Genomic DNA, 23439 nt, shown 5'->3' on the forward strand with positions numbered 1-23439 from the left:
TTTATTTATTTATTTATTTTTATGTGGTGCTAAAGGTCGAACCCAGTGCTTCACATTTGCGAGGCAATCGCTCTACCATTGAACCACGACTTCAGCCCCAGAAAAAAAGATAATTATTAATGGTGAATTTTATTTCCTGCTCATCATGAGTATAGAGAGAATGAGGGAAAGACTTTGTTTAAAAAAATGTTTGTTGCCGGGTGCAGTGGCACATCCCTGTAATCTCAGCAACTTAGGAGGCTGAGGGAGAAGGATCACAAATTCAAGTCCAGCCTCAGCAACTAACAAGGCCTGAGCAACTTAATGATACCCTGTCTCGAAATAAAAAGTGGAAAAATAAGGCTAATGATGTGGCTCAGTGATAGAGCACCCAAGGTTCAATCCCAAATACAAAAAAAAAAAAAAAAAAGTTTGTTCTTTAGCCATGTTTCCAATTGATTCACACCTTTCTTCTAAATTGTCCCTTATAGTTGCTTTAATTTTTTTCTTATTCCTGAAAGATCTTCCTAGAGTATTTTGTCCATGTTCCTTGTAACCATTTATAAATGCTCACTCCTGTAGCTGATATTTTAAAAGTACTTCAGTCTTTCTTATGGATTTTGTTCCAGGGGTCAGTTTGGGTTTTAAATTTCATGCTTCCAGATGCATTTTGTCTCTAGCCTTCTATGCTGTTCAGTAGATTGATGTGTAATATGAGAAGCTCATCGTGAATGTTACTAAATGCTATCTTGAAATGTTTCATGGTGAGGCCTCAGGCCTCCCAAGATGGTGGCTGTGGAATTTTGTTTAATTGTTTTGCTTCTCTTATGAAGCACTGTATTTATAAGAACGTATTGAATTTTTGCTGGTAACAGCAGTTGAGCCAGTAAAACCATGACTCTGAATTTCTTAAAGAATGATTTGTTCTAGATGGCCAAGGTATTTAGGAGCTGAATTTAACTTTCCAACCACTCAAGCTTTTAAATTAAATTTCCTTTGGATGGAAACCTTTCACCACATAGAAACCTACATCTTATTCAAATATGACAAATATAGTTTGACTTTTCCATGATGATTGATGTTTCTGAAAAAGCACAATTATTGGGACATGAAGACAAGGTGAACCTTGTCGACCTTCCTGTAGAATTTGCTAAGAAAATTCTCTACTGTCAAACAGCGTTTTGGTGATTTACCAACTTTCTTTTCCATCCAGTCTCCAACATACAAGATCTTAGACTTTTAGATTTAGAAGGAGAACTTAGACATTACACAGCCCATCCTCTCCCTTAAGGATGCCATGTTGTAGAGTGACAGATGTGGCCAGCTGCAAGTGGTTTCCCTGAGATCTGGAATCAGCCTTTTCCTACAAAGGGTGGCATAAGAATACAACTCAAGGCAGGGTCATGGTGACCTCCTCTCAGATCAGATTCTGACATAAGGCTAAGCACCAGAGCCTCCAAGGAAGTTTTGGAGCCTCAGAAGCATGAACAGTTGACTTCAGGTAGCAATGACCCCTCAGCCTTTCCACCCTCTGTCCCATGAAGGCCTGCTGCTTATTCTCTGTTGTTGGTCTGTGGCACTTTGTTATTGGTCTGTGCCCTTTTCCCTATATTTTTCTTATTTCTATGTCCCTGTCTTGTCTCTCTTTTCCATGTGGGCCCAGCAGAGCACATTCATACATATATCCTCAGGGAACTCATGAGTCCAGTGGTATCAGTTCTGTTTTCCAGTCTTTGCTTTCCTCATCCAGTTTATCTGTTGCTTAGTTCTCAATGGTTATTTCTGTGTGACTTGAGGGTTCCTTTTTTTTTTTTTTCTATTTCTAAATTCAGAGCCATTTTAGAAGTTTGAGGACTATGAAAGATAGTATCTCAATAGCCCCAAATTTATAGCCATCCCTTTGATGAAGCTGCAGCAGGAGCTGAGTACCGGGGCTTCATTCACAGATGTTTTTTTTCATGGCACCAATGGCACTGAAGTTCAGGGCCTTAAATCTATATTTGAAGTAATATTTCATGTGATTTCTGCTGTTTAGTCTTCCATTTCCTGATGAAGCCTTCTCATCTTCAAAGTTTCCTGAGTCTATTTAGTCTCTCATTGTGGGGTGTGCTTTAGTGTTGATTGTGGAAAGACCAAACTGTCAGCTTGCCTTATGCTGTTTGTCCTGTGCTTATTAACCCAGCTGTGTGACTTTGTCATACATACAAAGGAAGGAGGACCCACGGAGCTCTTGTAGTTCAACCTGCTCAGATTACAGATGAGAAAGTTGAAACCCAGGTTATTCATCCATGGAAGCAACCTGGCCGCTCAATGTCAGCCCGGTATGAGGGGCCTAGCCCAGCGTTTTTCTTCTTCAGGGCTTCTCTAGTCTTAGCTCATATTAGATCCATTGTGAGGTATTTTACTTCTGTCTTCCTATATAATGTGTTTCTGTCTCCTTCTGTCAGTCTCTGGCTTTTCCTTTACCCTAGATTGGGGTCTGTACCCAGTGTGTTTTGGATCCTGCCGAAGGGGTGTAGTGGGGTCCATGACTGGCAGAAGCTAGCGTATTGATCCAGGTCTTCCTGCTTCCTCCTTTTTCTACTCTGTTCCTATCTTTCTATCCTTTTCCCTTTACCACTCCTAATTAAGCTTTCAGATATGTTGAGGGGAAAAAAAAATGGAGCTCATTATTCCATGTGGTAGAAATTGGGACATTAGTTAGGTGTCTTAGTCCTTAAATGTTGCTATGTTGGAATACCTGAGACTGAGTAATTTATAAAGAAAAGAAATTCATTTTGGCTCTCAGTTCTGGAGGCTGGAAGTCCAAGATTGGGTGGCCTTATCTGGTGAGGGCCTCATGCTTCTTGATAACTTGGTGGAAGTTGGAAGGGCCTGAAGGGACAAGTGGAAGAGACAATAGGAGGGCAGCCTGGCTTTCTAACAACCAGCTCTTGTGTCATGGTAACTAATCCGGACTAGTGAGAGCAAAAACTCACCCATTCTCAGTCCTCAAGTGGCATGAATGACCCCAACTGCTCTTGAGGGCCCCTCCTCCCAACACTGCCACAGTGGCAATGGAATTTCAACATGAATCTTGAGGGGACAAATGGCATTCAAACCACAGCATCAGGGAAAGGAAGACATCAAGGCACACATTGTGTGTTTAGTTTGTTTCTTAAAGATCCATTTATTCACACTTACATAAGATTAGTAGGAATAGACATTTTCTACATAAAAGAATGTTATTGAATATTTTAAAATCAGGCATAGCTTTGGGAGGTGCCAGTGGAGGTGGAGGGGAGCTGGCAGGGCCACAGGGAAGAGTTGCTCCTGAGCTTGCTCCACTGTCCCCTGAGTGCCAGCTTTCACCCTTGTGGCCTTTCCAGGAGTCATCATGCTACTGCTCTGATTGGCATATACCTTCCTCTTCTAGCTTCAGGCATGTTACCTTATTTTCTGTTCTCCCCATTCTTAGCGCATGTTTTCAAATTAAGTGATGAAAACTAGTGAGAGAAATGGAGCCCAAAATTTGCCTTTTCTTTCAAAGGCCTCTCTGGGCAAGTGTCTGCAGTGGACGGCATGCCCAGTATGAGTCTGTTTTGGCAACTTCTAAGGCATTTATCCTTGACCTAGTAAAGGCTGCCCTGCATGTTTACGTCTAGGCCTAAATTTGATTATGACCACGAGTCTCAGGTCACCCGGGTGAGTTCATGTGTGCTATCTATGTAGAACTGGTCAACTTGGATGGGAGCCCTGTGATTCTCTTTGTAGAGTCTAAATAACAAAAAAGGCCCTTGACTTTATAGCGGTCAGGATATTTTTTGGCTTTGGGTAATAGACTATTCACAATTCTTTAAACAATTAGGAAAATGTTCGCTTTCTTATATGACAAGAAGTTTGAGATAGGAAGATTCTGAGCCTGGCTAATTGAGCAGCTTAGCGGCATGTGAAGACCCAGGGTCTTCATCTCTTCTCTTCTGCCATCTTCAACATGGTGGTCCTAGCCTGGGCCTCTTTGCTCTCTTGTTCTTATGCTGGACATATAGCAGTGGGCATTGTCCAGCAAAAGAAGACATCAATTCTTCTTGAGTGTCTTTTATTTAATAGAGAAGACACCTTTCTAGAAGTCCACTAGCACACTTGTTCCTACATCTCTTGGTCTAGGATTGGGCCACATGCCTCTTCTCCAGCCAGTTCTGAGGACAGGAATTTAGAGATCCCAGAGAAGTACATGTTCAATAGATATTTATTGACTGAAAAATAGCAAAGGACCAGTATTGCCTCCATTGGCTTAAAATTCACCCCTGAGTTAAGTGGAAGAGAAGTGGGTACTTAAAATTTTATTAGGCAATCAGCAGAATATATGGTAGGATTAGGCTTCAGGGTTCCTTCCTATTGCTGAAAGAAGACTGGCAGGAAATGCCCTGAGGGGAGGAGAAATGCCTACTTCAGGCTTCTCTCTCCTGCTATCTTTTTTTTTTTTTTTTCCCTTCCATTCTCCTTTATCTTCCTTTGGCTCTTTAAAAATCAAATGCTATCTGCATCCCATTATAGGAAATGACCCTCAAGTGCAAGTGTAATTTTAACTCTACCCCCATGTCACTGGAGTGACACTTAGAAGCCCATTTAAGTCCATGGTCAGCCCTGAGATTTCTTTCAGTTGGTGACCTTCTGGTGTGCTTTTCTAGCTTCCAAGAGCTCTCTGGGGCCAGTCATCCCTCCTGACCCAAACCAGTCAACCTTGTCTGTACCCCCAGTGCCTGGCCCACAGGCTTCTCTCAGGAAATACATGTTGAATTAGGAAATGAATTCTCTTGGGAAGAAGGTCGCAGAAGTAGCCTCTTCTCGTCTACAAGAGAGACACCATTTAATGCTTCTGAACGGTATCTGGAGGAGCATAAAATACAAGTATTTCATGATTGTCGAGTTTGTCATTCCAGGTGTTCTCTGCCTCATTTGACTTCTTTAAGCTGAGCTCATGCTACTCTCATCTTGACAGTTTCAAAGTGATCCAGAAGATTTGCTGTCTTCTAATTTAAAAATAAAAAGAAGTTCCTCTTTCCACCATTATGTCTCCTGCTTCAATACCTTTTCATTTTTTATTAATTCTTAGGTTTGAAACTTGCTTAAAAATCATTCTATGCTAGGTTTTTCTAAAAGAATTTAAACTTTAATAGTCATCTAGAGAAGAAGCAGACTAAGAGGGCTTGCCAGGGGGCCTCTGGCCTGAGGATACAAATGTGTCACTGTTAGACAGGCAACTTCTGATTTTCATTAAAAGAATTAAAACTTCCCTGAGGTGCAGTCCCTTGAATTTAATTATTCATAGCTGTAACTGTTTCTGGTAAGTCAAGCAATGATCCTATTGTATAGTTTGTGAGCTGGATTTTTAAATGCTAGTTATTCTTATGACAAAGGCCATTTGACTTTGGTTTCTTTTGAAATGAAGCTTGCCTTTATTATCTGATTGAAAATTACATATTCTAGATGGAGAGGTTGATAAAGAAAACAAAACACAATCCAGAAAAAAAAAAAAAAAAAACAGAATTTGTTTCTGCATCACTGCCCTAAAAAGCCTTTCCCATTTCTCCTGCACAACTGAGAAAATGAGCAACCTAACCAAAGGTCCTCACTTTTGCACAAAGCTTTGATGAAGTCAGAAAGAAAGCACAAACTCCCCTTTGAAAGCCCATCATGAGGCGGAGACCTACTAATAATCTCAAAACCATAATAACAGTCAGAGGGAGGAAGAGAAAACTTTAGTAGATCACTGAGGAAAGACTGTAGGGAAGCCAGGTTTGTGGCAGAGGCTCTGAGATAAAGTCAGTGTTCACAAGATGCCCTAGAAGTACTGGTCTACCTGGGCAGGCAAATGCTGCAGAGTGCGTGGCTCCTCCTGTGCATTTACCCTGCACTCATAGGATCTTCAGACATGACTTGATAAAAGTATCCAATGTGGGTGACATACTGAGCCTAAGTATCAAGGTTCACAATATAGAAGACCAACCAGCCTCATCCTGGACTTCATTTTTTAAGTGCTATTAAGGTCTTGGTAGTAAAGATGATACTATTATTGCTATTTAGTATTAGTGGTATTTAGTAGCAATAAAAATTTTTACTACTTTAAAAACTTCAGTGCTTTTAAAGGCAGTTGGCAATTATGACATGCCTCACATCTTCAGGGAAGGCAGATTCGATGACTGAAATAAAGCCTGGACTGGGTTTTTGTTATATCCAAAGGCCTTTGCTTATTTTTTATAAGCAAAATCCCTAGTAATTCCCATGTACTTTGTCAGGGCAGTCCCTGGATTACATTTCTAGAGGCATCCCTGCCCTTTCACTGGTTCTACCTATTCTCCCTGATATCACTTATGGATTTCATATTGTTAAAGCAAAGACATGTGAAGCCCTCCACTGCCCCCTTCCCTCCAAGGGCTCCAGTTCAAAGCTCTCTTCTCTCCTTTCTCTCCCTTGCACTCCTGGCTCTGAAACCTTTCTGGCCCAAACCCTTGGCTTCTGCTTTCTCTTTTCCTGTGCTGATCTGTTCTGTGGAGTTTCTAGGGGCAAACTTCCTACCATTCAGCCTGCTAACAGGGTAGAACCTGGCAGCTCAGGTGGAAAGCTGAGAGTGCATGAGCCCAGGCAAGTTTCCCATGCCAGTGTCCTTACCTGCACAGGATAAGGAGTGATGGTGGCACCCTCATCACCCATTCATCAGGACAACTTGGAGATCACTTGAGGGGAATGTTTCATCCCACAGCCTGGTGCTTGGAGCATGCTCACAAAAGCACTGCTGACTTGACACCTTTTTTTTTTTTTTTTTTTACTTTAAATGTTGATTGGTCATCGAATTCTGTGCAAGCCAAATAACAGGTCATAAAATTTTGAGTTGTATCTTACAAGAGGAAATCGTGGAAAAAGCTATGGTCCCCATGTTACATCCAGAAGGTCACTTTAATGGTTTTGAGGAAGTAATATTTGCAAGCCAGGCAGCCACCATAATATAAAAACCATTTATGGTGATCAGTCAAGAGCCATCAGCCATCATAATTGAGGAAGAGCATTTGGACGAGAAAATTGCTTAAATGAAGGCAGTTTTAGCCACCATTTTCCTAATGACTTCTGATGAAAAGCTGGAAGGGGTTTCTGGCTTATATGCTTTCCTGTGACTTTCTGAAAAAGAAGCAGTTGATTAAAAAGGAATTCCTTCTTATTTGAGCCCTCACCCCAAGAACTTAGAAGAAATGATTTGAGGACACTTTTTCAATAAATCCCTAACCATCCAAGTGTTCACTACTGCAATCCAAAACCCAAGAACCAAGTACCTCTGGATCAAGTAGGGTCTGTCATGAACCCACTCACCCTCTGAGTTGTGCCTGTCTAAACTTGGGAAGGATGGTGGGGTATACTTGTAACTGATTTTCATAATATGAACTTGAATTCCTCAAAGGAAAGAAGTTCAATTATGTTTCAATGTAATCTTTTTAAGATTTCATTGAATTGCATTGAAACATAATTGAACTACTTCTGCCTCCTTCCCTTCCATCTTCATAGGTGATTTTAGAAGAAATGCCAGAATAAAAATAACAATGCAGTGTTTGCCTTAGACAAGATTCATGGTTGCAAGCAAAAGTACTAACTCTGCTCATTAAAGAACCAGTTAAAAAATATAAACTGGTTCGCAAAGTGAGGCGTGCTTAGAAACCAGGCTTCAGGCCAAACTTCTAGGAATAGGCATTGCACCCAGAACTGTTCTAAGGACAAGTGCTCAGCCAGCTTTAGCTGTACTCTGCCACACTATCATAGCAGGTAGAACCATTAGCAGTGGACGCTAATGAAATTTACTGCCAGGGCCCCCAGGGTATCCCCCATGGGGCTTGCACTGCCTTGCCCCTGTTTATAGGGTCAGAGACAGGAGAGCTCTGCACACACACTCCCCCGCATATGATCACCTGAGGCCAAGTCCAGTCCAGGTGCACCTGAAGATGAGCCCTAGCTATAGAAGTCTGGGAAACAAGCTCTGGTGTCTCTCTGGGCATGTGGGAATCATAACATTGGCAGTTCTCCAAGAATAGGAAGACTGTTCAAAAGGTATAAGGGCCCTAAACAGGATCGGTGCCTACCAGAGCAGTGGTGAATCGATTTAGTAGATCAGGGCCAAGCCAAATAGCTATCCAGCTTTCCCTACCCCACCCCACCACTTCATCTTCAATAGAAGAGAAAGTATTGGTGTATCATTTGAGTAAGGCTGTTTTGTCCTTTTGTGAAATTTATTTCAGTAGTGTGCAATCTAACTGACCTGGGTTGCCATGCTAGAAGTGTGTTGGTGCCACAGGTCATTGTCAAAAGTCCCTGTACTAATAGTGCTCACAGAGTTTGTTTTCAAAGCACAGTGTTTCTTCTCTCATTTTCATTCTCTCTCACTTACCCACTCTCTCTTATATAGTCACATGTGTGAGCGTGCAGTGTGTGTGTGTGTTATATACACACACAGAGCTTGATTTGTCCTAAAAACCTTTTTCCCTGACTTGGGGGCAGTTGGGAGATCTCTCTTGTGATGGTACAATATGTATTACACACACTCAAATGTCAGCTGGTGACCTCTTCACTGTGGCAACATCATTTCCCAGGAAATTATGTTCTCACTCCTAAAGGACAAAGCTTAAAAAAAATCTTTGTTATGAATGGTGCCTGGGACGACCATGGTAATAGATGAAATGTGGGTAAAAACATTTCAACCTAAACTTTGACCTTAAAGTGTTTATGTAGGTGGAGGAAAGAAAAAAAAAATAAAACAGTAGAGAGCTTTTTATTACCTTCATGTAGAAAGCAACTCTTTCTTTAGTTTTCTGCTGTTTCAAACCCCTTTTCACCCTAACTTCACATCTTCTCTCTGCAGGTCCATTTACCCGACCTCATCCAGCATTATGGCGAATGGTTTTTGGTGAGTTCTATTAGTAGATGTCAAAATATATTCTAATCTTTTTTTCATGTATCACTATAGCAACTTGACTTTCTACATTCTACTTTCTAACCATTCCACAGTTAAGACTTTATAAAAATTTTTACTCTTTTGGTGTTCCTGGTACAAATTTTTTCTTAAACATCTTTGACATAATATAAAGCACTGATGGTGGCGTAGATTCTTGAACAGGTGAGTGCATTCCCCTCCTCATGCCCTCCCCCCCCCACCCCCAGTGTTGCTGTCTCTTGGTGTGCCTGGGATTTGGCTGAAGCAAACACCACTTGTTTTCCATGAGCATCCTCCCGTTGCCCCTGCTGTAGTGCCAGCTGAAGTGCATCCTGTCGGCACGTTTGTCTTGTCTGCATCCAGGAGGGAATGGATGCCTGGCAATTCAATGTCTTTGATGTTATTAGTGAGAAAGAAAATGAAAAAGGGAGGAGTATTCTGACTGAGAGCCTTGATATGAACTAAAGCTTATTGATTACCATTTAAATATTGGGTATTTTAATTTATTTGATTTTTTGGTTCAAAAAGTCAAGTCACCTGAGCAAATTTAATCAAGCTTCAAAACTTAGGGCATTTGACTTCATCAAATAACTTTTTCTTTTTTTTTTTTAGGTTTAGAAAATGTAATTTGTGTAAAAACGTAAAAGCACTCTGAAAATTGATAATTTTGCTAAAGGTTGTTTTTTTTCGTTTATTTTTTTCTTTCATCCTTCAGAGATAATAGGTAATTCTTTATCCTCTGAATTTAATGGCAAACTTTTCACTCAGCAACTATTCATGGAGTGTGGCTTTGTGACAGGCACTGTTCTGGCCCTGAGGCCACTGAGGAGAACCAGTCAGTCAAGAGCCTGCCCTGAGGAGCCACCCTCCAGTTCAGGGAGGAGAACAGCTATAGTGAATGAACTATTAAATCTGTTATCACCATCAGCGGTCACTCAGTGTCTGGAAGTTAGTTAATCTCAGGTGAGGTGACCATGACTGGGTGGGCTCCTCAGTTTGAGCACTGAGGGGAGGCCCGAGGGAGTGATACTTAATCTGAGACTCTGGAATATAAAGAGGGATCCAACTCTACAGACATCTGAGGTTGGGAGACATTCCAGGCAAAGAGAAAGGGTGCCAAAGTGCCCCCCCACACCAGCTAGAAAGGTGATATATTCCAGGCCACTGTGCCCCAGTGCAGTGGGCCCAGGGAGAAGAGTAAGAGAAATCACAAGGTAGGATACAGATAGATGCATTCAGGGCTCATGGGCCAGCGTACAGGGGATGGGGGCAAAGGGCACTGGGAAATCTAAGGAGGCTTTTCCCAGAGGAGCAACATGGCTATATTTACATTTTTAAAAAGCCAGTCCTGAGCCAGGTACAGTGGTATAAGATTGTAATCCCAGTGACACAGGAGGCTGAGGCAGGAGGATTGCAAGTTCAAAGCTCGGCCTCAGTAACTTAGCAAGGCCCTAAGCAACTTAGCTACCTCAAAATAAAAAATAAAAAGAGCTGGGGATGTATTTTGGTATTTAAGTGCCCCTAGGTTCAATAAATAAATAAAAAGCCACTCCTGGCTGAATCTTCCTTACATTCCCTGGACTTAATATTACAAGTTGTTTTCACATTGTTAGGCACATCTGAGAGTTTTGTTTTTCCTGTTTCAATGAATCATTGTAGGTAATGAGCAGTTTTATTTCTTACCCAAGAGCTTTTCTGGAATATGGGGCCCTTGAAAATCTGTCGAGATCATTGACCCTTCCCCAGTACAAATTCTTATATGCACAATTTTGCTTATCAGTGTTGGGGAATTCACAGAACTCAAAAGTCCAACCAAGAAGTCCATTTAAAGAGTGCCTGTGCCACAGATCATTTCTCCCTGTCTTAAAATAATTATTTCGAAGGGATTATTATTTTAAAGGGTGTTGTGGGGGGTCATTTAAGGGGAAAATTTGTAAAAGTGTCTGGTATGTAAGTGCACACCTACAACAGCTCTAAAAACAACATGCCTAAAAAAAAAATCTATGTTCCCTGGGTCTTGGATGTGTGCTTATGGGTCACCCTGCTCCTCGGGCCTCTGTGAGCTCCCCGAGGGCTGGAGAAGGTCTGATGGGTGTTCTGGTGCTGCTGTGTGTAAGTAGATTCCATGTCTCTTCAATAAGCCTCAGACCTGTTCTTTGAAATGGTTCATTGGAGATTATTGCTGAGCCCCGTTTAGGTGGACATTGTGACCCAAGGTCATTTGTATCACAGTGTTCAGATGCCCTACTTCAACGTTTTAATTTTAATGGTTTCAACAGAAATAAAAGACAGTGTCCCAGTGGTTGGTTTTTAGTTCTTTCTAAAATGTAATATAATACATAGGCTTTTGCCTTCTTAAAATGTTTTACTGGCTTTTCTTTTTTAAACGACATATTGTGGTTATTGGAATGGCAGTTAGACTGTGATGTGACAATAAGATAATGCCCACAAGGACTAAAGTCTCAGAGAAGTGTCCCTGGGCTCCTTCATACCTCAAACCTGGAGTACAAAAGTGGTCCCCAGCCTAGGATTCCACTTAAGCTGGACCCACTTTCGTCCACTCAGTTGCTCTGGAAAATATTACCAAAGTCATTTCATTTCTTCCCATTTTCCTTAAAAGAAAAATCAGGAATCCTTGCCATAGCCTCAGAGCCCTGCCTTCACTTCATTGCTGCTTGCTCTGTTCCTTCCCTGCCAGCACCCAGCCACATGTGGGTCCTCGACATCTCTCTCCAGGGACCTATTTTTTGCTCTATTTGAACATCCCACACACTCCCCCACACTCTCTCCACACACTCTTTGGCAGCCAGTCCTTCAAGGCTCAGCTAAAGCATCATTTTCTCAGAGACAGTTTTATTGACCTCTCTTAATATGAGTTAGGGCTGTCTATCAGACTTCCTTGCCAAAGAGCATACCAGACCGTGATAGGCGTCTTGACAGTCTGTGTTACAATGTTAGTGCAGGTTTTGACAAATAGCCATTCAAGTCTAATGTGTACTGTGCATCTCTCCTAAACTTGAACCTGTTTTTATTTCTGTCAGGACTCAGTGTGCTCTACTTCCTGTTCCTGGTATTTCTCCTGTTCCTGAATTTCGAGCAGGTTAAATCTCTGATGTATTGGCTAGATCCAAATCTTCGGTACGCCACCAGGGAAGCAGATATCATGGTATGTACTCTTTAGTAACCCAGTAGAGAAGTTAGTAGAGTCTTAGGGATAGGGGATAGTAGATTTCATATTTTAAGTTGTTCCTTTTCTTATTTCCCGAATAGACAGAAAAAAATCCAGGACTCTGGGCAGGCCCTTGAGTTGCATGGTTTTATAGAAGTTCAGGGTAATGAAATCTTCCCATGAAGCAAAAGTGTATGCTAAAGAGTATAAAGATTGTCATCAGAGAGCCTTGGGCCTGAATTCTGTCTGTCACTTGTCCACCTTTGCACTTTGGGCAAAGTGCTTGTCAGCTTGTCCCCCCTTTTATAAGGTGAAAATAGTAATAGTTCTTTTGGGGAGTTGGTATGAACTAAACCAAGTTACTTTACTCGTGAGCCCACCCTAGGCCTGCATGGGACCTCAGGTGCACAGGCCCTCAAGTGGCTGCTCTTCCCACCAGTGTCATCCTCAGCTCTTTGCTCCCAGCCCCTCCACATCCAGTGCAAAGATCCTTTCCACCAGCTGGCCATGAAGGGGCCATTGTAATGATCTAGGCCATTTTGTTTGTTATTTTTATTAAACTCCACACGAAAACTTTTTATTTTTGGTTAAGACCATGCTGTATTTTGGCTTTTACTGAAGAGACTATGTGTATGGGGAAAATCAATTGTTTTTTCCTCTACACTCTCAGTGAACACTTCTCTAACCAGATGTGCGGGTTTCCCCCACTTTAGTCAGTTCTCCTGACACGAGCCAGGGGACTTACAGTTCTGTTCTGTTCTGACACACCCTGGAGTTAGTCAGCTCCCACAAGTTAAGGGCTCAGTCCCAAGGTACTTATCTATATTTCATATGCAAATGAAAGCCTCCATGGTCACCTGTGCTTCTGACCAGCAGCCTCAAGTAGGAGGTTGCCCCAATACTAATTTATTATGACAGATCACAGAACTAAGGGAAACACATTTCTATAGTTTACTGTGAAGGATGTGAGAGAATGTAGATGAACAGCCACATGAAGAGGTACACAGGACGAGACCTGGAAGGGTCTTCATTCAGGAGCTTCTGTCCCTCTGAGTTGGGGTGCGCCACTCCCAGCACTATTCACCGCCTAGAAGCTCTCCAGACCCCACAGTTCAGGGACTTAAGCTTTGTCACATAGACATGATTAATTATTGATTGATTATTAACATCTCCAGCTCTTCTCTCCCAGAAGATGATGGATAGGGCTACAAGCTTTAAGCCTCTGGTTGTGGCTTGGTCTTTCTGGTGCCCAGTCCCTGTTCTGGAGCCCATTAGGAGTTGCCTAATTAGAACAAAAATGTTCCTGTTACTCAGGAAATTCCAAGGGATTAGGAGCTTTGTGTCAGAAACTAGGGTCAAAAACCAAGTAAAAGATGTACCTCCCAGCCCTGTTCCTCAGAAAATTATAAGGGTTTTTTTGAAAGAGCTCTGAGCCAGGATCCAGGGACCAAGACCAAAATCAGTATCCCATTATTTTATACTATATGGTTCATTTCATTTCAAAAAAGGTGGTATTTTTATTTATTTATTTATTTTTTCCTCTCTTTCCAATGCCTAATATTTGGTGCTTTTTTTCTCTATTTTTTTTTCTTTCCATTGCATAAACCTGGTGGTGCTTAGGACAATGAGAATAGGCTCATGGAACATGGACATAATGACTTTGAGAAACAGGAAGTAATATAAGGGACCTAATAATAAGGTCTAAGCAATAATCGTTTCACCATGGTTGACAGTGGTCAGACCCATCTTGAAAGGGCATTTCTAAATTTTTATTTTTAACTTTCTTAAGACACACAGTTGAAGCAAAAATAAGAATGCAGAAATTATAAGAGAAGTCTGTTTGGGGTTTTCTCACCCTAAAGAAAGAATGGCAAAACTCAGGAGCTTGTAATGATGATGATTGTGGTTGTCAGTCATCCATTACTATAGCGAATTACCTGAGATAATCAATTAAAATGGAAGAAAGGCTTATTTTGCCTCCTGATTTTGGAGGCTTCAGTTTGTGGTCATTTGGCCTCATTGCTTGGGCCTGTGGTGAGGCAGCACATTCTGGCAGGAGCATGTGGCAGAGGAAGGTGCTTATCACTTTGCAGGTAGGAAACAGAAGAAGAGATTGGCATCCCACATTCCCCTTTTAGGAATGCCTCCAGTGACCTCCAATATCCCACAAGGCCTCACCTCATAAAGGTCCAACCACCTTCATAGCGCCAAGCTGGGGACCAAGCCTTTAACACAAGGACTTTGGGGGATGTTCCAGATCCAAACTATGACATTAATGAAAATGATGGTTATAGATGGTAATAGTGAGGATAATAATAGTTACTGAGTAGGGACTGTTTGTTTGAATAAGTCCTTTTTTGTTCACAGAAGAATTAGATTGGGAGAATGACTTATCCAATTCAATACTTTCCTAAACAACTTTTCTAGGCTTTTGAGTAAAAGTGGTCCCATTACAAAGCAAATCTGCCACAGTCTAGCTGGGCAGAATAACCTGGAGGTGACAAGCAACTTGAAGGTTGAAGTGGGAACTGCTTTATTGCGGGTGAACTGAGCGGGAACTCAAGGTAGCGGGAACCCCCCGCTTTATTGCGGATCAGCAGAGGTATATATACCTAACTGATCACATACAGCTTGACTCAATTAGCATCATCTGGATACAGCAGTCAGCCAGTGAGGAATCCCCACCATCTTAATGGCTCGGTGGCGTTGCCTCACAAACCACTCCTCCTGGCAAACTGCCAGGCGCCATCTTGACTTGGTCGTGGCCTCCAACACAAATCAACAGGCAGGCAGTGGTCCTCGTTCTGTTGACCCAGCTCTCAGAGCTAGTAGAAGGAATTTCAATTGAATAATGCTCTTGACATCTAGCTTCCTTAGGAATTTGACTTCAGAGGGACATCTGAATGTCACGACTACAGTTTCAAAATAGCTGCAAGTGGCTTTTAAAACCTAGTTGTCCCGTATTGGCTAATTCTCCCCTGCCAAGCCCAGCAAAGCTGAAGTGGCTTGTAGTTCTGGCTGATGCTGCAATGCCTCATCTTCTTTATCAGTCATTACTTTCTTCCTTCTTAAAGTAATCGTTCACAATTATAAAGACCCATTCATTAGTGGCAGGAGACAAACACTTCTGACCTCATTGGATTTGTGGAAAGAAATTCCTTTATGTGAAACCAAAGGTCTTTGATTCACTGGTCCCCATTTCTTCTTTTACCCTGTACCCAGTTCTGATCTTGGCCGACTCTGGCTCATTAAAATTCTGACTCCCATTTTTCCCTTAGAATTTCTTTTATAAATTGGGCCTGAGGGATCATTGAAATTGTATTGTAGGCGGTTTCTCTTCTGGACAGTTTGCCTGGACAGTTTGCTGCTTTTTAAAAAATTGATTCTGGTCTGGAGGTGTAGCTCAGTGGTAGAACATATGCTTAACATGTACAGGGCTCTGACTTCAATTCCCAGCACCAAAATAAAATACAAATTTTTATTAAATATGTGTTCAAAACTTGAGACAAGCTTTTTGAGAGCAGAACTTGTTCATAAATCAGTCTGTCTGCAGCAGCACTCTTTTGTTAAACAAGTTACTATTGTCTGAGCCTTTCCTTCTTGCAGCATACTGCTGGTGAGAGTGGGGGAGTGGGAGGGGCGGGGACAGGTGGGCAAATTCCTTGTCCTTTGGAACTCAGAGTCTACAAGTAGGCACATTTAAAGGAATAACTTGTTGTCTGTTGAACCCTAAAACACTATCGATGACTTTTAAAATTTTATCATGGAAGGCTTTAAACATATGGAAGAGTAGAAATCCCCATGTACCCATGATCCAGCTTGAACATTGCCCAATCTTGTTTCAGTCCCCCATTCTGGATTATTTTGAAACAGTTCTCAGATATTAAGTTGAAAATATATGGACTCTCTTTTTTTAAACATAAGCACTTCATAGTCAGTATATGTATTCAGGGTTCACATTTTTCCAGTTGCCAGATATAAATGTCTTTTACAACTGATTTGTTCAGTGTAGGACCTTAACAAGGTCCACACAGTGAATTTGATGTGTCTCTTAAATCCTTTTTGATCAGTAGGTTCTTCGACACATTTTCTTTTTCCTTAAGTTATATTTTGTTTAATAAACCAAATTGTTTACCTCACAGAGTTTCTCACATCTGGATTTTGCAACTTGCATTTCCAGGATATCCCTAGTGTTTCTCCCTGATCCCTGCATTTCCTACACACCAAAAATTGAGTGTAGAGGCCCGGGAGGTTCCAGACTCCAGTCCAGTTCTTATGGTGGACCGCCTCATAGGTGTCAGCGGGCACAGGATGTCTGCTGTTCTGTCCTGATAAGGTTAAGATCAATCATGGGTTCAGGAGGTCAGCATCTATTTTAAGATGAGCCATAAATTATAGGTATGGCTTTTGGAAGGGGAATAAAGAAGCCTTATATCTAAAGAACCATACATTTTAATATACTGAAATATGCATCCTGATTCTCAAAATAATTCAGTGTGAAAAGGGCACACCATGGGATCCAGGAAGCACGATGCTCCCATGAGGTTGCAACACTATAAAGGAAAAGGAGTGGGAGCTATTAACACTTAGAGCAGTGACCCTGTCACGCCAGGGATGTCAGGGAGACCATGGCAAGCACTAATGTTCAAGCTGGCCACTCAGAGGTAAGTGGGAGTAGCCAGACACAAGGACCGGCATTACTCAGCAAGACAGCCCCTGTGGAGGCCCTGACTGGGCAGCTGGGTCAGTCAGGGGCTGAGGAGTGTGGGAATCCAGAAGTAGAGAGCTGTGCCTCAGGCTGGGAGGCTGCCAGGGCCAGACTAGCTGCAATTTAGAATTTGGATGTCATTCTAAATGCCATTCAGAGCAGTTACGTGATCTGTGCTGATATTTTGGAAGTTCAGTCAATACCCTGACCTGTAGTTGAGTTTGGAGACAGAAGAAAGAGTTCAGAATATCAGCTGATTTCTTCCTGTAAATGCTAAGTGGAGCAGATGGCTGTAGACCTGGACCACGTGGGCTTGCTAATACTCCCACCCACAGATTAAGCAGGCCTATCCTCCCCTGGCCCTTTGGACAACTGTAAGCTTCTTCCACAAGGCAGGACCTGTCCCACAAGATTTCTGCATGGTTGAGGGAACAGACAAGAACCTATGCTGTTGGAAGGCAAATGATTTCCAAAGAGGACTTGGAATCTTTTCTTCTTTTAAAGAAACCATTTCCTCCAAAGAGAGAACAGGACTGAAAGGCTGCAGTGTGCTTTAGTGAGATCCGTCTAGACCAAAAGGATGCCTTATCCAATCACCCGACTTCCCTGACACACACACACGGAGGTGTGCTCACATGTACACACGTGCACTTTACTACATGCACATAGTATACATAGTTATGCAATTGATATGATTTATGATATTCAAGATCATTTTATTTATAAAGAACTGGCTGTAGGAAGTACAGGTGGATACAGGGTGACCATTTAAACATCTTTCTAATCTTAAGCTGGAGGTGGGTGAAAGTGTGTGGAGGTGGGGACCCAGGTACTTATTATACTATCATATATAGGTTTTATATACTTGAAATATTTCACAAACTTAGAAAACTACTGAAGAAGTCTGTGCAAGAAATATTAGTAACAATGAGATAGGTCGAGGAAAGAAAGTTGAAAAGGTAAAAATGAATGGGACTTGGTATTTGGTTACATGTTGGGCAAGCAAGGGAGGAGGGGTGGGGTCACCAAGATCAGCCTGAGACAGTTTGCAAGGTAAGCTCAATTTGTCTTTAGTCACACGCACACCTAGACACTTGGCCTCTTTCCAGGCCCTGGCTCTGGGCTGTCCTCAGTTAGAGCCTGTTCATCCTGATTGTCATGCTTATACCTGCTCGGGGCTCCTGCAGCACTACAGCCAGCCTTCTGTGTCTGTGGGTCAACATCCATGGATTCACCCAACTGCAGATCAGAAGTATTCAGAGAAAAATATTTCTCTTTTCTTGGCATTATTACCTAAGCAGCACATTGAAACAACTATTTTCATGGCATTACATTATTTTAGGTACTTGTAGTAATTTACAGATGATTTAAAGAATATGAGAAGATCTGTGTAGATTACATGCAAATACTGAACCATTTTACATGAGGAACTTGAGCATCCTTGAATTTTTATATCCCTGGGATATATGCGGTCAAGGCTGTCATAATCCAATCATTTTGTCTCTAAACTTTCTTGCGTTGTCTCACACATGAGCTTCAGGAGATATCTAATATTGAAACCCTATTAATAGTTAATAGGAGTTTTTCCAGTTGACTGATAATAAGTCACAGGCAATAGCTTTCACAACTTTCTATCGGATTAATATGGAAAGAAAGGGTATGAAATAGGTTCCCAAGAAATGTTATATTGTCCTATAGTTGTCGTAAATACATAATATCTTCAAAACAAAAAGATGCTAAGATGGAACCACAATTCATAAAAGTATAAGAATTTTTTAATATTTAGATTATGTAGTATCTGATAGTTTTGAGCTGGGGTTTATTCTGTCCTCTTCCCATTTCTGAAGTTTAGTGATGAAGCTCTTCCAGCATAAACATTTAAGGCTTTACATTTTCCTCAAAATCCTACCTAACTATATCCTTTCAGTTTTGATATGCAGTATTTTTTTATTATCATTGGTATTCAATTTTTTAAAAAAATCTATTATGATTTCTTCAATCTGTGATTTTTTAGAAATGTGTTTTAAATTTCTAAATCTATTAGAATCCTTTAATTACTATTTTCATTACTGGCTTTAACTTAGTTGCTCTGACCTCAGATGATGTGATCTATGCAATGCTACTTTTTTAAGATGTGTTATTTGCTTCCCATTTTAACCAAGCATTTGCAATTCAGAGTAAAGCAGGTCTCATTTAAGCTCTAGGACTTGTTGATTTACTCAAGAATCTTGTTGTTAAAATTTTTCTATTAATAGATAAGCACCTACATTACTTGTCAGGGGCAGTTCTTACTCAGTGTCTGAACCCAGAAAGCCCATAGGTTCTGGAGTTCCATTGATCGTTTCCCTTCATGTTCAACAGGAGTATGCTGTGAACTGCCACGTGATCACCTGGGAGAGGATCGTTAGCCATTTTGATATATTTGCATTTGGGCATTTCTGGGGTTGGGCCATGAAAGCCTTGTTGATCCGAAGTTATGGTCTCTGCTGGACAATCAGTATTACCTGGGAGCTAACTGAGGTAAGAAGTGGGGGTGGGGGTTCCCAGGACGAAACATTGTGTACACTTTATGTATAGGAAGAAAAAGGTTGTCAGGTAGCAGTCAATCCATTCTCTAGCCCCCATGGTGGAAATGTGTTTACACCATCCCATGAGACTCTTTTAGATCTTTGTTTAAAAAAACAAAAACTAAACAAAATCCACCTTGTTCACTTAATGAAATGTATTTCTATCCCACCAGTTTTAAAGAGAAACAAATGAAATCAAGGGAAAGAATAAAGTGAAATTCCCAAGTGAGACATATAAATGGTAATGAGGGAAATCTGCTTAGAAGTAAACAAGTTTTGTTTTCCAGTCTGAGACAAAAAGGTGTTCAGAAATGTCAAGGGCATCCAAAGGGGTTTTATAGCTGAAAAAATGAATTTCAAAAAGAGTTATTTGTCTCATTTAATTAATGAAAGAGATATATTCTTTAAAAACTATTAGTAAAATTGGGGGGAACTAATTTATTATTGCTCAATTTTACATTATTCATCATTCCCAGAGAACAGAATTTGACCACGTGCACAGTGTATTCCTCAATGCCTGTCGTTGACCCGATCCCAACCTAGAGAAGTGTGCCAGTTAAATATGTCTTCTATTACTCTAACTCTCACATCTTTGGAGACTTGGAAGTCTGAGGTCAAGGTGTGGGCAGGGTTGGTTTCTTCTGAGGACTATTGTCCTCTCGCAGTTTGCTCTCCATCTTCAACATTCCTTGACTTGTAGATGCACCCTGCCTTCCTAATGCACCCTGCCCTGTGTCTCCGAGCCTTCCTTCTTATTCTTTTTATAAGGACACCAGTTATAATGGATTGGGGGGCTCACTCCAGTCCAGTTCAACCTCATCTTAACTACATGAGCAACAGCTTCTTTTCCAAATAAATTCACCTTCTGCAGAGTTGGCATTTAGGGCTTCAGTGTAGAGATTTTCAGGGAACATAATTCAGATCATCATGACTGTGCCCAGCACCTTATATGTCACCGTGAATCTTCAGGATGGACAGGGAAAGGAGTGGGTATCTATCCACTCCCATTATATGGAGAAGGATCCAGAGTTCTGAGCCTCGCTTCCTTGGTTGAGCCAGAATACATTCCATAACTACATTCCTGTCTTTGCACCACATCCTGCCTCAGAATGCAGTCATCTTCCTAACCCAACTGCCCGGCTTTATGTAAGACACCAGGGCTTACCAGCTCCCTTTTTCCCTCTCACTAGCTCTCTAGACTTCTATCTTTCTTTCCTGGTCCCCAGTGTCCTATGGTGCTCAGGTCCTGTGACTCTTTCTTAAACATTTCTACAGTCCAAAGGAGTCTTTTCATCCCTCTGCTCCTGCTCCTGTCTGGTCGACCATGTCTCTTGTCTGAAGTGCTTGTCTTCGCACTACTTATTGCCAAATAAGTCCTTTTCAGCCCTCCACCAGATCAAGACCCCTCCTCCTAAGACCTGTTTATTGTTTGTCCCTTGCTCTTAAAATAGAATCCAGACTTCTGAGCCAGGCAGAGAAGCCCAGAGGGGACCTAACCACTGCCTCTCAGCCCAGCCCCAGTGAGCCTCTCTCCCCCTCAACCTCTGTGCTCCTCCATTTCAAAAGTCTTTTGCTTTTTCCCACCAGTGCCTTTCACTTATCCTCACCGCTTCTCGCTCCCCTCACATCCCAGTCTCCTGTTGCCAGGGCTCAGCTCCTAAAGAAAAATTTCCCTGCTCCTCCACTATCTAAACTCCACTTAGACACATGGTAGGTGTGTCTTTAGCCTCCAGGGGGCAAGGCTCATGTCTCTGTGTTCCCAGGCCCAGGTACTCTGCCATACACATGGCTGGTGCATGATATTTCCATAGTGAATGAATGAAGGTGACAGCCAGCTCCTCAGACTCAGTACCTTGGGGCCCATCTTGCCCCAGAATCTGGTACCTTCCAGAAAGCCCCTATGTTAAAGGTGTTCTCCACCATTACTTCTGTGCATAGTTTTATTCCAACAAACATGCTGCCAGCTTCTGCAGTTTCTCTCTTCCTTGTCCAAAGGCCAGTGTTCAAGTTCCACCTTGCACTTGAAACCTGGGAGTACATTTTAGAGGTAGTGTGAAGCCCACCAGGGTAAGAATGCAGTGATAAGCCATCATATGTAAGGGCTGTCTTGTAGCTTCTCAGTGACAGATGCATCAAAAAAGAAAAATTTCTCATGTCTGTATATTGTTTGTCGCTTACAAAATGCTCTGTGGAAACTTTTAACTTTGCACTATTCTATTACTTCAGAGGTTTGCGATGGCATGGAGTGTCTTTTCCTGAGACTCTCTGGCCTGGGCTTTGTGATTTCACCTTCCTTCTTAGGTTGGGCCTTCACACAGCAGGGCATGCTGGTCTGGACACAGTAATCCACCCTTTATTTTAAATGAAACGGTTTCTTAAGAGACTTTTGTTCACCTTTTGAACACCCTTTACCACTCACCCCATCTGGACCATCTTCATCTCCATCTGGACCTCCTGAACTCAGTCATTCATGTACTGATGTTGTGACTCCAGTATGTCTCCCTTCCAGAAGGCTTCCCCAGTTGCCCTCAGTCAGAGTGGATCTGCCGTGTTCCCACTGCATTCCATTCACATCAGCTTTATAACACTTACCTCAGTCTACCTCCCTTTGTGGTCTGGATATCTGGATGCACATCTCACCCCTCCCCTGAGATCAGATGCTGTGGCTTACTTTGTCTCACCACTGCACATGATGGGTGCCTAAAAAGGACTGTCATCATTGGGAGTTGGTCAGTGTGGGATGTCCTGGTGAGCTGTCAGTTCCCTGCATTATGTCGTCGAGATCTCATCTTTTAGCATTTGTAATTTTTCCCTCTGATTTATCTATACACCTATGGAATATTTCTGAAATACACAGCTTGAATTCTAAAGCTGCTAATTTTGAGAACTGTACCAGCACTTTGTTGTCAGATATGAAAACTGTCTTCTTCCCCTCTCAGATCCTCGTTGTGTTGTCATCAGCCAAGGTAATTCATTGGTAATCTATTTTTAAAGAGGTGCCATTGTGTCTTTAAAAGCCCAATGTTTTAAAAAAGAGAGCTATTTGGATAAATGTTGTTTGTAAACCATGTGCAATATAAAAAGCAAGAACCAGATTACAGACCTGGTATGGTGGTTTTCTTATTGTTAAGAAAAAAGACAATAATATTTTCTGAAATGATGCATTGTTAAGAGGAAATGTATCATTCTGCATGGCACCCCAGTTTTGGCTTTTTTCCCAACCTTCATCTCTTGTGTTCCTCAGCTTTTCTTCATGCATCTTCTGCCCAATTTTGCCGAGTGCTGGTGGGACCAAGTCATTCTGGACATCCTGTTGTGCAATGGAGGCGGCATCTGGCTGGGCATGGTGGTTTGCCGGTTTTTAGAGATGAGGACTTACCACTGGGCAAGCTTCAAGTGAGTCCTTCTTTTTGGACTTTAGTCACAGTATTGTAATCTATGTTTAATTGCTTTACAAGGAGTCATGTTTAGTATCATCCTTGATGCCAAGGAATAAAATTTCATATCAGCAATTAAAATGCAAAATGATTATAAACCTGATTTCAAGCATCTGTCCAGAAAATGGTGTCATTCACAATTTTCTCTTTTTCATTTTGTGTATTTAGAGGGTCCTAACAGCTCTAGATTCAAAGTGCTTCTTAAATCCATCTCTTCCTGCAGATCCCTACTGCCTCAGCCTGTAGTCTGACTCCCATCCCTACCTTAGTTGGTCCCCTGTCCCTGAAGAAAACCCTGCTCACACCATTGCTTGAGTGGACTACTTCAGAATGTCAGGTTTATTGGGTCGGGACCCTGTGGTGGCTTCTCATGATCTTTAAGGACAAATTGTACCTCATGGGCTGGGAGGGGAGGACCCTTCTCCATGCCTTCTCCAGCACCTGATGCTCTGTGGCCAAAACACACTCCATCCTCTGTACCTTTGACCCATATTCCCTAGGACCAGGCTGCTTGTGTCCTTTTCTTTGGTGACTCAGCTCACTTGCCACCCCTTCCGGAAGCTGTCCCTGACTCTAGTGTTAAGCTGTATGCCCCTCTTCTGTGCTTCCGGGGAGGGCAATGCATA

General features: G+C 41.9%; 1 protein-coding gene across 1 annotated transcript in view; it reads left to right on the forward strand.

The window, feature by feature from the left end:
• The window catches only part of Ptdss1 (phosphatidylserine synthase 1), a 60446-nt gene that overhangs the window by 13737 nt on the left and 23270 nt on the right, over window positions 1–23439 (forward strand). Inside the window, exons 3-6 of the mRNA XM_076835662.2 lie at window positions 8861–8905; window positions 11974–12098; window positions 19171–19329; window positions 22621–22772. Coding sequence (XP_076691777.1) covers window positions 8861–8905; window positions 11974–12098; window positions 19171–19329; window positions 22621–22772 — 481 coding nt within the window. The remainder of the gene's footprint in view (window positions 1–8860; window positions 8906–11973; window positions 12099–19170; window positions 19330–22620; window positions 22773–23439) is intronic.

Source organism: Callospermophilus lateralis, chromosome 16 (genome assembly GCF_048772815.1).
Source record: "Callospermophilus lateralis isolate mCalLat2 chromosome 16, mCalLat2.hap1, whole genome shotgun sequence".
NCBI lineage: Eukaryota > Metazoa > Chordata > Mammalia > Rodentia > Sciuridae > Callospermophilus > Callospermophilus lateralis.